Source organism: Rhinolophus sinicus, chromosome 16, assembly GCF_057876585.1.
Source record: "Rhinolophus sinicus isolate RSI-liver-muscle chromosome 16, RSI-T2T, whole genome shotgun sequence".
Taxonomy (NCBI): Eukaryota; Metazoa; Chordata; class Mammalia; order Chiroptera; family Rhinolophidae; genus Rhinolophus; species Rhinolophus sinicus.
In genome coordinates, this window is record NC_142516.1 from 47,250,364 (window position 1) to 47,266,077 (window position 15,714).

Genomic DNA, 15,714 nt, shown 5'->3' on the forward strand with positions numbered 1-15,714 from the left:
GGAAATACAGTAGGAAAAAAAACAGACCAAAGTTCCTTCTCTCATGGAGCTTGTATTCTAGCAGGGGGAGACAGACAATGAAAATTAAGTAAGTCTAAAATCTGTCCAGTGATTTAAGAGCCATGAAGAAAACTAAAGTAAGGAAAGAGGCAAGAAAGGGATGACGTGAATGCTTTTTTATACACAAATGGATAACTGGCTCATTGAACAAGTGGGACTTGTAAGTAGGTACAATCAGAAAAATAAATTTAGGGGCAACCGGATGGCTCAGTTGGTTAGAGTGCGAGCTCTCAATGACAGGGTTGCCAGTTCAGTTCCCGCATGGGATGGTGAGCTGCGTCCCCTGCCGCTAGAGATTGAGGGTGGCAACTGGACTTGTGAAGCTGGGCTGCGCCCTCCACAACTGGATTGAGGGATGGCAACTTGGAGCTGATGGGCCCTGGAGAAACACACTGTTCCCCAATATTCCCCAGTAAAATTTAAAAAAAAAAGTAAATTCAAACTATATCTTTAAAAAAAGAGAGAGAAAAAAGAAATCTATTCTTTCTCCATCACTGTCCATCCATAGTCATTTGGAGGAGCTAATTCCTTCTTATGCTGCTTGATGAAATATACAATAGGCCCCAGGACTTTTCTGGTCACTTTCAGATAATATAAAAATCTTCTGGCTACTTCTCGCCCAAGAAAAGTCTAATGGAGGTAAGTAAACTACCCAGTCCCATGTACTAGTCAAAACTTCACTCTTCATTTAAAATGTAAGATGTTTTGTGCCTCCACTTCAGGCTGCTTTGGCCTGGTCTCCTTCTGTGGAAAAAGGCAGCACAGTGGGCTTCTTCTCAAGTCCCCCTTAGACTTCTTCCCTACTCCCCGACTCCCTCTGGCTCCTTGGATGTTGGAGCCAAGAATATGGGGATATGAGGAAGGAGAGAGGTAAATGCAGGAAAGGAAGAGGTAAAATTCTTTGGTGTTCTGCCCACTCAATTCCACTGTGGTGGCAGAGGCATTGTGTTCCCCACACCATCAAGTAATTCTCTAGACACCAACTGAGTGCCTGTCCTACACTGCAACTCAATTCTGATATCATTTACGGGGAGGTAGCATCACATTTCACGGATGAAGGGCCTCAATCCCACAAAACTGTCTCCACCCCAACAACTTCAGATACCAGCTGCAAGCCTAGGTTGTTACTTCTGACCTGTCAGCTGTGGATCAGAGGTGCCTGTGACCTCCTCGTTGAGTTCCATGCATTTGCTAGAGTGGCTCACAGAACTCAGAGAAACATTTTACTCACTGGATTACTGGTTTGTTATAAAAGGCAGGAACAGCCAGATGGAAGAGATGCGCAGGGCCAGGTATGGGGAAGGGGTGGGGCTACCATGCACTCTCCAGGTACATCACTCTCCCCACATCTCCTCTTATTCACAAACATGGAAGCTCTCCAAACCCCATCCTTTTGGGCTTTTGTGGAGGCTTCATTCCATAGGCATGATTAGTTAAATCATTGACCACTGGTAATTAAACTCCATCTCCAAGCCCTCTCTCTCAGGAGGTGGTAGCAGAGAGGGGTCCTAAAAGTTCCAACCCTCTAATCACATGGCTGGTGTCACTGGCTACCAACCCCTATCCTTAGGTGTTTCCAAAAAAAATCACCTCATTCACACAACAAAAGATACCTTTTCCACTCTCAACACTTAGGAAACTCCGAGGGTTTGGGGAGCTGTAAGCCAGGAACTATGGATGAAGATATTTTGGTCATCTGAATGACCAAATATATATTTTTCTCATAAAGCACAATGCTCTTGTTTTGGTTTCCTCTGGCCGTGTCTGTCTCTGACCCTCTCTCGCACTGCTAGACATTCAAAGCAGACTTTCTTGGGGTGTTCTAGAAGATGTTGAGATCCTTTCTGGGAACATTCAATGGGATGTTCCATGACACAGGATGCCACTGGCTGGACTTAAACGTACTGCTTCAGCCCCTGTGAATCTAGCCAACCCCCAACCCCCATCCCTGCATGAGGTGCTCTTAGATAGGCTCTGAAATGACTCATATCACCTTTCAATTCAACATGGCCCACGTCTAATCTCCAAAAGCCACATCTGACCCTGAGTACTCACTTATCCTTGCCCTACCAATGATGTACATGTAGCTGGTGCCCATCTTTCTCCGCTCTGCTGCTTCGAACAAATCCCCAGAATTTCATAACTGTAACTTCACCAGGCACCCAAGAGGGTATGCGGATGAGACTTATAATACACTTTTTCCAAAACGATGTCTCTACTCTCAAACTCCTCTTTTGGTTTCTTGGATTTCAATCCTCTTATATCCTGTATGTGAGTTGTGGCCTAAGGGTACTATCTTCTTTGAGGGTCTTATCTAAATGGCCTAATATTTCCCTTTGGCACATGATTTTGTTCTTGACCTTTTGGAGTCTCAGCCAAAATGTAGGCGCAGTGGGTTCCATCTTACTTCTCTTTACAAATAAACGATGCTTACCTTAGCCTCAGCAGCAGTATTTAAAGGCAAGGAGACTTTCAATCAGCTAAAAAGAAATGCTGGTAGACATAAGCAACCACTCAGCAGCAATCTTGCAAAAACACCAAAAATGCTAAGAAGGCATTCAGTAGGAGAAACAGATGGGACTAGGGCTAGCCAGCACAAGTGTGGACATAATTTGGGTAACAGGACAGAGGTTAAAGCTAAGCTGTAAGAAATCAAAGCCCCAAGACATATGCAGTGAGATGTATACAATACTCAAGCCACAGGAAAAAAAAATAATAATAATAATAATCAGGCTCATTTTCTGCAAGGAGGATGCAGTGTCAGATGTTTAAAAGGCCACTGGACAAGGAAGAGAGAGCAACCTGGCACGCCAAGAGGCAGTTTGGGAAAGTATTTGAGATCATAGATTTTGGAACCAGGGGAGACAAATGGATTTTAATTTTTAATACACTTTCTAGCTATTTGATTTCAAACAAGTGATAAAGCTTTACTTGCCTCAGCGTCCTCGTCTATACAATGAGGGTCACATGTGGTACCTGCTTGGAGAGTTGTCCAGACGATGAAATGAGACACTGTTCATGTAATCATCTCCTTGAATTGATCCTATTTCATCAATAGGATGTGATCATAAAGCAACTTCATTTTAATCAAGCTGCCTCTTCCCTCCCACTTGGAGAGCTAGTTCTTTCCTTTGGCTTAATGGAAAATTTAAGCAAGTCCCATAGCTTTCCTGGGCCCCTCAATCTCAAGAAAGATCTCATTTCAGTTACGAAATTTTCCAGTCCAGTGAAGTAATCAAAGCTTCTAAGTGTATTAGATTTAAGGTTCTCACCTTCCCAGCTCAGTGCTGCTTTAGGCCTAAACATGGGTGGGGCCTTGGTCCCCTGCTGTTTCCCTTCCAGGCTTCTCTCTTTTACCTGCCCCCTCTCACAGGGCCCTCCCTCCCAGGCCTGGCTGATGGGGAGAGATGGGATTAAAAGGCATCATTTTAAATGGCCATATGCTCTTGTCCTGTGCTGGCGGCCCTGGCCTTGGAGGACATTCAAAACGGACTCCTCTCATGGGGCACATTTGTAATTGTTTCCAGAGTCTCTCTTACAAGGACCTCCAACTGCAGCTTGCTGGAAGCAGGTAAAGGTTCTCCTCCTCCTGGTTGATTGTTATGCTTCTTCCTGAGCCTTAGGTATCTGGTGGGTGTCTTATATTGAGTCTCTTTGCCCCCTGCTACGTTGCCCTTTCAAGAGTGCTTTGGCAAATTCTCTGCAACGGACCCATGGGTAAACCCATACACTCATACATCCTTGACCACCATCTCCACTCCAAGGGCTGCCTGCTCCCTCTCTCTCTCTGCTCTGCCAGACCAGGCATGACCTCTCACCATTAGGTTCTCAATCATGTCATATACCTGGGCCCTATGTCTTCTAAATTTGAGGACACACCTATTATCTCTCTGAGTGGTTCCCTTGAAACGCCTCTCAACTATGGAAGGAGGGCCATGCAACCTACAACTAAATAAATCTTCTTTCAAGAACATAAGCACTCAGACTGGTCTAACCTAGTTTAGAATCTCTTAGAGGTCCTGCATAGGTGGTCCAGCAACCTGCTTTAGGACACGTGGTTCTTGCCAAATATCAAGAGTGTTCTGGAGTGGCCGGGTAGCTCAGCTGGTTAGAGCATGGTGCTAATAACACCAAGGTTGCCGGTTCGATCCCCACATGGGCTACTGTGAGCTGCGCCCTCCTTAAAAACACAACAACAAAAAAAAGAGTGTTCTAGTATTTAGGCCTCTGTCAAAACTCTATGATAAGAGGGAGAGGTATGTACCCATCCTCTGACACATCCTGCATCCCACCTGACACATGAACATATGGAGGCTCTGGGCCTATATCCTCCCCTTTTTATACCTGGGACCTTGGTTGAGTCATTTAAAATCAGTGAATCTAGGTTTAGAACTGGTATAATGTCTTTTCTGTCAACTTCATAACTTTGTTGAGTTGAGCAAGAAAAATGATGGATAAACGAGTGCTTTATATACAAAACAAATCTACAGAGAAAAATATAATTTACTATTAAGATATGAGAATAGCAGTTTCCTGAGAAATAATGACCCCTTGGTCTATTTTCCTTCCTGTCTAATACATACTGCAAACCTGGTAGAGGAAGGACAAGGTTTCAAGGACCATGAGCAAAAGTCATAGAGAGGGTTAATATCTTGATACATCCTCTATTAAATCTGAGGCTTGACGACTATAATGCACAGAATATAAAAAATGAATGTTTGAGGTTCCTACATCTCATATTTCACTTCATCTCATTTCCTCCAACAACACAGAGACCAAGAACATTTTCATTTAAGAATTAAACATAAATGTGTTTAAGGGATCCAAGACTCTAAGTGCATGCCAGGCAGTGCCTGCCTTGCCCAACATCTTGTCCTGACCAGTTTTGTGCTCAAGAAAGCAAGGTTATGCTGGGTTTGGGGGAGTGGGGCAGGGTGACTACTGACTGAGTTGGACATCAGACTTGAGAGCCCCATCCATGTGCTGGCTAATGACCACTGAGGCTGCGTGGTTCAAAGGCAAGAGGGTAGGATGGAAACTGAGGAAACCATCAGAATGCCCCTGAAATTTGAGCTGTGGGGCAAGAGGACAACTGAGCAGAGAAAAACAGAGATGGCAAGAGAGTGTGTTTGTGCAAGCAGAGAGAGCTAAAGAGAGATAGAGATACAGATAGAGATACAGATAGAGATAGAGATGATAGCGATAGACAGGCTGTCTTGCTATTTTGGATCTTGTAAGGTTCTTGGTTTCATATCCAGGCAGTTGTATCTGTGTAATAAATCCCCATTTTTCATACTATCCTTATTACTCTCAGACCATTACAACTGTAGAAGGATGGAAGGAAATGGAACGGGCCCTGATAAGCTAATTTATTATTCCCATCACCCTGGAGAATGAAGAATCTTCTAGATCCATTTCTAATGTAGAATTATGGATCTTCCTAGGACTGCCCTATTTCAGACTAGCTCAGTCTTTGGGGGCAGAATATGATACAAACCCAGTCTTCCCAACACATTCATATCTGCCCTTGTCAAATTGCCAGCTCTTCAGGCCCCAAGGCCATCCTAGGAGGCTGAATTGAGTCTTCAACTAGCCCCAAAGCTCTTAGTTTTGTACAATTTGGGGGCCTTTGGGGAGTTGAGCTCTTGCCTGACTCATGCTGATTGGGTAGAAACCTAAAAGCCAAGCAGTAACCAACTCACAACAATTCAAATACGAATTACTTACGCAATGAATATTCTTTTCATAACTGTGTCATACACGTGTTACAAGGTTATTAGTAGCACGTTTTCATTACTCACAAATCCACCACCTTCAGACAAGTACAAAAGACTTGAAATCAAAGACCTAGGTTCAAACTCTCACTCTTCCACTCCCGAGCTGTATGACTTTGAGTAAGCTGCTTAACCTGTAGAAGTTTCTAGCCATCTATAAGACGGAGATCTTCCTACTTCACAGGGTTATACCTGTGAATAATACCTACTTCACAGGGTTATTGTGAAGGTTAAAGGAGGCATCTAGCAGCTGCAGTGACAGCATCATAACAACAGTAATAATTTCTTGAGCCTCTGCTATGTGCCAGGCACTGAGTTAAGCACTTTATTTGCTTGATCTCATTTAATTTTCCTGATGGCCTTAGGACATGTGCACATTTTACAGGTGAGGTCGCTGAGCCACATGACAACTAAGTCATCTGCCTTAGTAACTAACAGCAAAGACAGGTGACACTGACAAAGTGCTCCTCCCTTTACTTTTTCATTTTTCATAAGGAGGAAGATTCCAGACTTAAAGAAATTAGCGGCAACTACTTACTGGGGGTTCGTCAGTTCCAAGTCTCCCATATGTTGAATTACACAGTTTTTTTATTTCCTCAGGACCCTCTATATCATAATCTTTGGGATAAGCTTCTCTGTCACGGTGCCTGAAGAAAAAAATTAAGAAACGGTTAGGAGATAAATCTCATTTATCATGTATTGCATTTAAAATTTTTTAATTACAATGAAATTTTACTGTATTTGTGACATTATGTTAATGATAGATTTGCTGAATGTCTGACACATAACATATTTTCCATCTCTTTTTGAGTCATACTGAAGCTACTTCCTAAAAACAACTTGGCACATGTGATAAAACTAAGATCACAGAAACCATACATACCAAACACAGCAATTATTCTGTGACTCCAATGAAGTGAATCTTATTTAATAACGTAGGTTAATTACCAAAAGTAAATTTTAAAATAAGACATGGTAATATCTTAGAAAGGCAACTTGCCATTTTAGAAATTTTTTCTACTATGAATTTTAATTGTATTTTTTTTTCAAAATGATAGCCACAATATTTACTCATATGAATTTATAACATGGGCTCCTGCTTCTAAAGAGGGTCTAAAGGAAACTGACAATTAAACATAAGCTAGGGAAAAAAAACACGGTTTTTAAAACATGTAGATGGGAGAGGAAAAAAATATTCCAAACATCTTGAGTGAAAGACTGGTTAGAAATGATAATAAAGGAGCGACTTGGGGACAGGGAAGGGAAAAGGAGGTGAAGTAGCTATTTTCATAAAACTTTCTTGAGTGAAATAAAGGAAGCTAAACCCAACCACCTACCAGAAGGGGCACTGCTATTAAGGGAGACAGGGCTAGGATCCCTGAGATACCCAAGAATTCAGCTATCCATACATCCCTTCATTTGTTCCTTCATTCAGCATGTATATTTAAAACTTTTTTTAAAATTTATTTTAAGTGTATTTTTCCAGGACCCATCAGCTCCAAGTCAAGTAGGTGTTTCAATCAAGTTGTGGAGGGTGCAGCCTACAGTGGCCCAGGCACGGATCGAACCGGCAACCATGCTCTAACCAACCGAGCTAACCAGCCGCCCCAACAGCATGTGTTTTTGAGTATCTACTACATGCCAGGCATTTTACTAGGTGCAGGGGATGCAATGGCAAGCAAGCCTGATGCAGTCCCTGCCCTCAGTTGTTCACAGTGTGGCAAGAAGACACAGAAAATTAAGCAAGGAAAATATACAACGTGCTGAGTGTGGTCACGGCTATGGAAGCAGAACAGCATCCACTCTACCTGGATGGGGCACCCAGCATCCAAACTAGGAGGTCCTTGAGGACCTGACCCCTCACCACTTCATCTCGGCTCTGCACTGCATTCGATGACAACCTTGCCTCCGCACCTCTGAGAACACAGCAGACAGGGAGCCCAGGGAGGAGTGGCAGAGCTCCAGGGTGTGAGTCCTCTTGCCTGCATCCCTTCTGAGTGTTAAAGTGTAAAATAACTAAAAGCATTCTGGTACCACACCAGCATTTTTTGAGACCCTGACAGGAAGCTCTCACTTACGTCCTTAGGGGGGATATTGAACAACATCAAGAACTGGCAGTGGTAGAGTGAATAAGGCCATGGGTTTGAGTCATTGCCAAGCCAGGTCTTAGCTGTGTGACCTTAGGCAAGCTATTTAACCTTTGTGTGCTTCCATGTTCACGTGTGTAAAATGAGGACAAAAATAATACCAATACTTCTTTAAGATTTTTAAAGGAATTAAAATGAAAAAAAAATAAAGGCAGAAGGTCCTTCAAATACTGTAAAGCACCATGAACATCTATGTACAGTGAATACTAACTGGATTTCAAAAAATTCTGGAATACAAGAATTGAAACTTAGTTTTTCTATAATGTAACTTTTCTCCAAGCTCTCATTTTTCTAGGTGGAAAACCTTAATCTTGGTCAATTCTGGATTCCTTCCAGCTGTAAAAGATTTGTGTGGTGCCTCGATGCCAAGAATCCATCTTTGTTGTCATTGTCTTTCCTTGGCGGCATCTGTGGTTTTCCATGATGGATCCATGCAGATCTCTGCTACGCTCTCCTGGTGCCGCCGCACAGATGCTTGTGTAGACTGGCACTGTGCCACCAAAAATCCTTCTTGTGTCCCTCTCCACCCAGGTTCCTGGAAACCCTGACGCTGTTCCTGGACTGTTTGCCTGGCCCACCAAGCAGACCATATTTTGTATCCCCAACCGTACTGCGATTGGGGGACACAGGAGTCCCGACCTTCAACAGCTCCACAGGCACTACTGTACAAATAGAGGGCTAGGTAGCAACAGGTCCCATCTGCTCCAGCATTTCCCTAGTCTTAATTCAAATTTGGGATCTGGGACAAATCCACACATTCTCAACTTCTCCGGCCTCCTCCATCTTTAGTCCATGAACTCTTCATCTACTATGGGGCAAGGTAGCCCCACTCTTCATCTATTCTTCCAAATGTATGGTTCATCCTAAGGTCCAAGTGCTTGAAACCCAAAATCAAGAGTCTGGCTCTTGTTGCCTGCTAGGTCATTCTTCCCTGAGGCCATAAAACCAGAATAGCTCCCTAGGAGCATAGGAATGAAGAGGAAACATTTCAATGTATTATCCCCATGGCCCATCTCTGTATTGGACACCATAGGCCCAGGGCCCAGGGCTTGTGATGCTCTTAGGGGCCCAGAGAATGTTTTAATTATTCTCTAAATCAGAAAAAGAAGAATATAATCCAGCTAGGATTGTATCCAAATTCATACCAACGCATTCATAAGCTATCATTTTTAATTTTTTTAAAGGTGGGAGGAGCCCATGAGGGCAAAGATAATTAGGGCCTGTGAGAGTGGGAAGGCAGCTCTGACTAGCCCACCATATATTTTAAGTTGTATTATAACTAGATTATTACAAAAGATATAGCTATGTTCCTTTCCTTATAGCAATCTCAGATAGTAGCCAAAAGCCCAGCATTGAAAACATGAATCTATAAGTGTTTCTTCGGAGGACTGAGCTAATGCAACTGGCATTCCCTAATGCCAGCAGGCTGCCCACAAATGATGTGCCCACAGTCTGCAGGCTCTGAGAGAGACACAGCTGAAGATCTGTCTCTACTTCCAAGAGGCTGCCAGCCTTGCAAAGAGAAATATACATGAAAAAAATGATAAAAGATGTAAAGTAATATATAAAATACAAAAGAATTATTACATACTAAATATATTTTTATATTTTTAAATATAGCATATTTATTGTATACTAATTGTATATTTACTATACATATAAAAATATAGTAAAAATGATTAGGGTATTATAAAGGAAAGGAGTAACCTAATTAATTCCATGACTTTGTATTATGTCAGGTGAACATTGGCTTGTGCCTCAATTTGCCCAAGATGAACTGAAAATCATATATATGCTGAGGAAAGGAATGAATCAATGAATTGAGCGTCTCAAGTGAAAAGTGACATATAAATGCAAAATATTGTTATGTGTAATAATATTCTATCTATCTACAAATGTTTTAGTTGGGTATTTTTAAATACTTCATCAATACAAATTAAGCCTTTCAGCATCTTTGTGACATAAAAATAATCAAAGTATAATAAATACATACTTTATATAACCTTGTTCTCCTTGCTACCTGCGTTTATTTGTGGTCACCATGTAACTTGCCATGACTTGTCATTTACTGCAATAAAAATAATTTAGGAGGAAAAAAATAAAACGTAATAAAATAAAATTTACAATGTCTCTGGAACAATAACTTTCAAACGTTTTTAGCACAGCCCCCACCCACCCCACCCAGATGCAACATTTTCAGTTGTTGCATCTGGGTGGGGTGGGTTGTTACTGGCACCTAGTGGGTAAAGGCCAAAGATGCTGATTATATCCTACAATGCACAGGACAACTCTCACAACAAAGAAATATTTGGCCTAAAATATCAATAGAGCTGAGGTTAAGAAAGCTCTAGAGTACGGTTGCATACCAGACTCTTAGATCAGTGGTTCCCAAACCTGAGAGTTGAAGGCAGCAGCAAAACTTTCCCTCACAATTTGTAGAACCAACATAAAACTGACAACTTTTTGTTTTCACGGGATCATTAAAAATAACGATCTATCGCCTATTAATAAGAAGACCTCTAATACCAACGATAGGTAAAAATAATCTGATTCCTTGAAAGGGAATACACTTGTCTATACAAAAAATGTACATGTCTTTACAGCTTGTACATCATCTTGGATTAGCAAAAAGGTCATCAATGTTCAGTACTGGACTAGGCTACAGATTGGCTCCTGCAGATAGTAATTTGCCCAGACATGAATTTGACAGCAGCTGGTCAGCAGTCAGTTCAAGGCCAAAGCAGCTTGAATGCAGGTATTCCATGCTGCTGACTGAAGGAAGAGCTGGGTCTTCGATTGCAGGCTGTCAGGTGCTGGCTGACATTTTTGCCAGGAGCAGGAGGGCTCATAGGGCTTCCTGCCAGCAGGGCCAGAATCTTCCTTAACAAGCAGCCTTGCTTCTGCTGACAGCCTTGCTCTATCAAGCCCAGAGCGGACTGATTTGGCTATATCTTTACATGACAGATCTTTATGGAAGATATCCTAAATTATAAGAGATGAAATTTGCTTTCTCTACTGTGGTAGAAATAGTATGAGTATGAATAGAATTAGGAATGGGGAAAGGGCTGACAGGACAGGATCAGAGCTGTCAACTGTAGAAAAAGGAGCTGGGAATCATTACCCTGTTGTCAAAAATGCTACTTAGACTGATGTAAAGAAGGTCAAGTTCAATGAATCTAGTAGACCAAAGACAGTTCGTGCAGGTCCCATGCTGGGCCAATGCCCAACATACCCAGTTGGTATACAAGTTCCCACCATCATCTGAATCTTCTAGATCAGGGGTGTCCAAACTGCGGCCCATGGGCCAACTGCGGCCCACGATCCATTTTTTATCAGCCCGCAGCAAATTCTAAAAACATATTTAGTTTACTTAAACAAACCAGGTGAGGCAATACGTACTTCACCTCGAGTGAGTGGCCTGGCTGTTTGTGTATTTTACCGCATATGGCCCTTGGTGAAAAACGTTGAAAAAAGTTTGGACACCCCTGTTCTAGATACTGTTCTTCCTGTCTCCTCAGGCCTAACATAGTCCCAATTCATGTCTTGTCAACCTCTTGACTACACTTGTCAACCCTTATAGGTCCATATCTGGGGTCCTTTGAGAGCTTGAGCTTCCTACCATAAGAAGTTGGATGATTCCACATCAAACCAGACCTGTAAGCCCCCTTTGAATATATATATACAAATCCTCAAGTGAGTTGCAGGGCTGAAGAAACTCGAGTCCGGAGCATACTCAGCTGAGATCGTCAGCTTTCCTGAGGCCGCCCCAGCAGTCAGTGCAGGACAGGGTGGGGTTCAGCCACAGGATACGCCTCAGAGGGAAGGGGATCAAGTTACACGGGAGGGTTTCTGTGGCCCCATGTCTATGTGGGGGAGGCAAGCTCGGGGGTTGCAAAGAAACCAATATCACTGCTCTGCCTTTCACATTGTTTTATAATTATCCATTAATGAATCTGCCTTCTCATTAGACTAAGAGCTTCTTAGACACAGGGCTTATTTTTTATTCATCTTTGTGATCTCAGTGCCTAGCATAGTCTAACACATTGTAAATGCTCATTGATCTTAAATGACTGATTGAATAAATGTTCTTACATTTTGTTTTTGTCATCTTAATTTAAATGCTGAGACCAACAGCTTTCAAACGTGTCCATAAAAATAAAGAGTATCCCAGCTCACTCTGCAAAAGCACACATAAATAGGACTAATTGTGCATCTAGAGATGCTAGTCTTTTGCAGCCAAAGCTTGTCCCAGGAGGAATTATAAATCTACTTGCTGAATGGGAAAACTGTCAACATACATATGCATAACACTGATTGCAAAGGGAGTTTGAATCTGAGCAATATCTAACATGAGAACAATGAAAATCTGAGCTGAATTCTAGCTTCTGGTTAGTTGATGAGAGACACATTTTCTCTGCAAATTTCAAAGATGTTAAAAATGTTTAGTTAAGTCGCCAGATGGCAGAATATATTAATTTTAAATTTTAGAATTATTAATGTAATTCACAACTACTCTTTCAGCCATTACATTTTCTGATGTAAATCTAACCCAAATGAGAAGAGCAAGATACCTTTGCTATTAGGTTTTATAATCATCTGCTATCTAGGACTTTAAAAGAAAATAACCCTCAAGAGTCAGCTATGTCTCCTGACACATTAGAGCACAAAACCAATAAAATCAAAGTCTGCAAAGAAACATTTGGCAATCTTCTTTAAAGATTTCATACACAAATGATTTACATGATAAGGTAGTGTTATTTGGTGGCACATTCATCAAACTGACAAATGGAGACTTTTAGATGCATTTGCAGAATTATAAGAAAAATCCTATGTCCTTGGGAGGTATTGTGACATTTCAAAGTTATGAAGACAGACTTTGTTTTTCAATGTGTCTCATGCTGTATGTGATTTGTGCATCTATAACCATGAAACCACAGAACTTGAAGTCTAAACTGCACTCAAAAGAAAAACCATTTGATGGAGGCAAATAAGTGAAGTCATTTTCTTCACTCAACATATATTAAGTGGCCGGTAACTAAGACCAATCATTACTGTGAATATTCTTTATTTAAAAAAATCTTCAAAAACAGGAGGCCCTATGGAAGATATTGGGAGGAAACAAAAGGAATTCTGCACTTGGAGGTTTTACCTATCTTAACAGTTTAAACATGAAATAAATGTTGTCAGTCTGATTAACTGCTGAACACATGACCATGAAAACAACTGAAGGGATATGTATTAAATAGGGTAACACTATAATTGATTATCCCACCTGGGACATTTTTAGAGAGAAATGAGGTACTAAGTACCCTGGGAGCGGTGAAAACCAGGACCGTCCTCGTCAAACCAGGGTAAGAATTTTCTTGCCCTATCTTCAGACAACTGGATCTTAATTATCTTCAAATCCTACGATACTTCTTAGGGGTTCTTTGATCCTCTCCTCCAGAAACAGCGTATGTTGACTGATTAAAGACATGCTGGTGGTGGAAGAGTAGGGCTAAATAGAGTCCGGGTTTGGAGGAGCCCGAAAGGGACTGTAGGAGAAAGGCTCTTTCCTTTCTTTCTGGCCACAGCCAACAGATAAGCAAGATGGACGCTAGAACCAAGTACATCCAAGAGCTATGGGGGAAGAAGCAGTCCAATGTAATGTGCTTCCTTCTCAGGGTGCACTGCTTGCAGTACCGCCAGCTTTCTGCGCTCCACAGGGACCCCCCCACACACACACACACCCCAACTGGCCCAATAAAGCACGCAGGCTTGGATACAAGGCCAAGCAAGGTTATGGCATATATTGGATTCGTGTGCTCGGTGGTAGCTGCAAATGCCCAGTTCATAAATGTGCGAACTATGGCAAGCCTGTCCATCACAGTTTTAATCAGCTAAAGTTTGCTCAAAGCCTTCAGTCTTTTGCTGAGGAGTGAGCTAGACGCCACTGTGTGGCTCTGAGAGTCCTGAATTCTTACTGGGTTGGTGAAGATTCCACATACAAATTCTTTGAGGTTATCCTCATTGATCCATTCCATAATGCTGTCAGACGGAATATTGATACCCAGTGGATCACCAAACCAGTCCACACTCACGGGGAGATGCAAGGGCTGATATCTGCAGGCTTCAAGAGCCATGGCCTTGAAGCACCACAAGTTCCACCATATTAGTGAGGGTTCTTGCTGTGCAGCTTGGAGAAGGTATAATATTCTCCAGCTCCACCATTACCACTAACACCAGTAATGTTGGTAATATTCTTACCTAATAAACAATTAAGGACAGTCACATCTGCTTAAAAGTGTTCTTTAATTTATGTGTCTATTAAAACTAGTTGTCTGCAGATTGTTTCATGAATGTATTATCAAATTAGGAAAGTTAAAGTGCAACAGTGATTGAAGACTGTACGTGTAAGTGATGGTATACCTTGTTTCTCATAAGATAAACACTTTTGTCCTCGCTTTATCTTATTAGGGAATTTATATGTCAGTGTTTAAAATGCTGTTTTGTATAACAGGTGTAAAATAAATTCTGTGAAGGAGAAATAGAGGTTTTTTTAATTAAATTTATTGGGGTGATATTGGTTAATAAGATTATGTAAGTTTCAAGTGTACAATTCTATAATACATCATCTATGTATTGCATTGTGTGTTCACCACTCAAAGTCAAGTCTCTGTCACCATATATTTGACCCTCTTTACCATTTTCTAGCTCCTCCATTCCCTTCCGTTAACCACAATACTGTTGTCTGTGTTTATGAGATTTTTGGTTGGTTGTTTTATTTGTTCATCTGTTGCTTTCTGTTTTATAGCTAACATATGAGTGAAATCATATGGTGCTTATTTTTTTTTAGTCTGATTTATTTTGCTTAGAAGATGTGGTACATATATACACTGGAATACTACTCAGCCATAGGAAAATATGAAACACTGCCATCTGCTACAACATGGATGGCTCTTGAAAGTCAGAGTTTTTAAAGTCTATTACATACTAGTACTTCCTGTAGTTCCAAGAACACCTTGACAGTATATCTGGCATGAGTTGCATGAAGACCAGTTTGCCCCACTCCAAAACAAAAAGCAAACACCTAATTACCTGTGCTAGCTCCTATTTCTATAGTTTTAATATTACTGGCTTAAATAATTTGAATTAATTACTCTAGAATAACATCAAAAGATTATATTATGTGAGGCCCATTTTAATGCACACTTCTGTGAATGTATGAGCAATTGCATATTAAGTAGATAATACAAATTTCTTTGGTTTCAAAGCAATTTGTTTCATTCACATTAGAAACAAATGAACAAGCCTTTCTTCATGAATGGAATTTAGAGTTAAAATAGTCTTCCATTCTGAACATAGCTACACAAATCAGTATTTTCCCCTTTTCTTTCTAGAAATCGCTCAAACACAGCAAAGGAAAAGGAAGAATTATAAGCAAATTAAATCTTTGGCAAAATCAGAAGTTATAATCCCCAGATTACATCACGTGCAAGGGTTACCATAAGCAGCCAAGATCCAGTCAAAGACAACTGGAAGAAGTTGAGATAACAGGCAGTAGCAAGAAATCTCAGTAATGATATTGCCCAGAGTTGGGAACTCTCACAATGCCAACCAAATTACATTTTTGTGAATATGCACACAACTCTTCCACTGAACACAATGGAAAAATGCTAGAATATATATATGTTTAATTCCAACACATTAAAAGTATTTAAGAGCTGGGGCCGGCCGGTGGCTCAGGCGGTTGG

General features: G+C 41.2%; 1 protein-coding gene and 1 pseudogene across 7 annotated transcripts in view; one reads left to right on the top strand and one right to left on the bottom strand.

Moving 5' to 3' along the window:
* CFAP95 (cilia and flagella associated protein 95) overlaps positions 1–15,714 on the bottom strand; it is a 138,096-nt gene that overhangs the window by 105,061 nt on the left and 17,321 nt on the right. For all 7 annotated transcript variants that reach the window (XR_016019425.1, XR_016019426.1, XR_016019424.1 and 4 more), the window contains exon 2: positions 6,373–6,481. Coding sequence is in view for 3 of the 7 variants with exons in the window: in XM_074330543.2 (XP_074186644.2) it covers positions 6,373–6,481 (109 nt within the window). In the remaining 4 variants the exon portion in view is untranslated. The remainder of the gene's footprint in view (positions 1–6,372; positions 6,482–15,714) is intronic.
* LOC109446298 (large ribosomal subunit protein eL15 pseudogene) lies at positions 13,592–14,200 on the top strand (annotated as a pseudogene).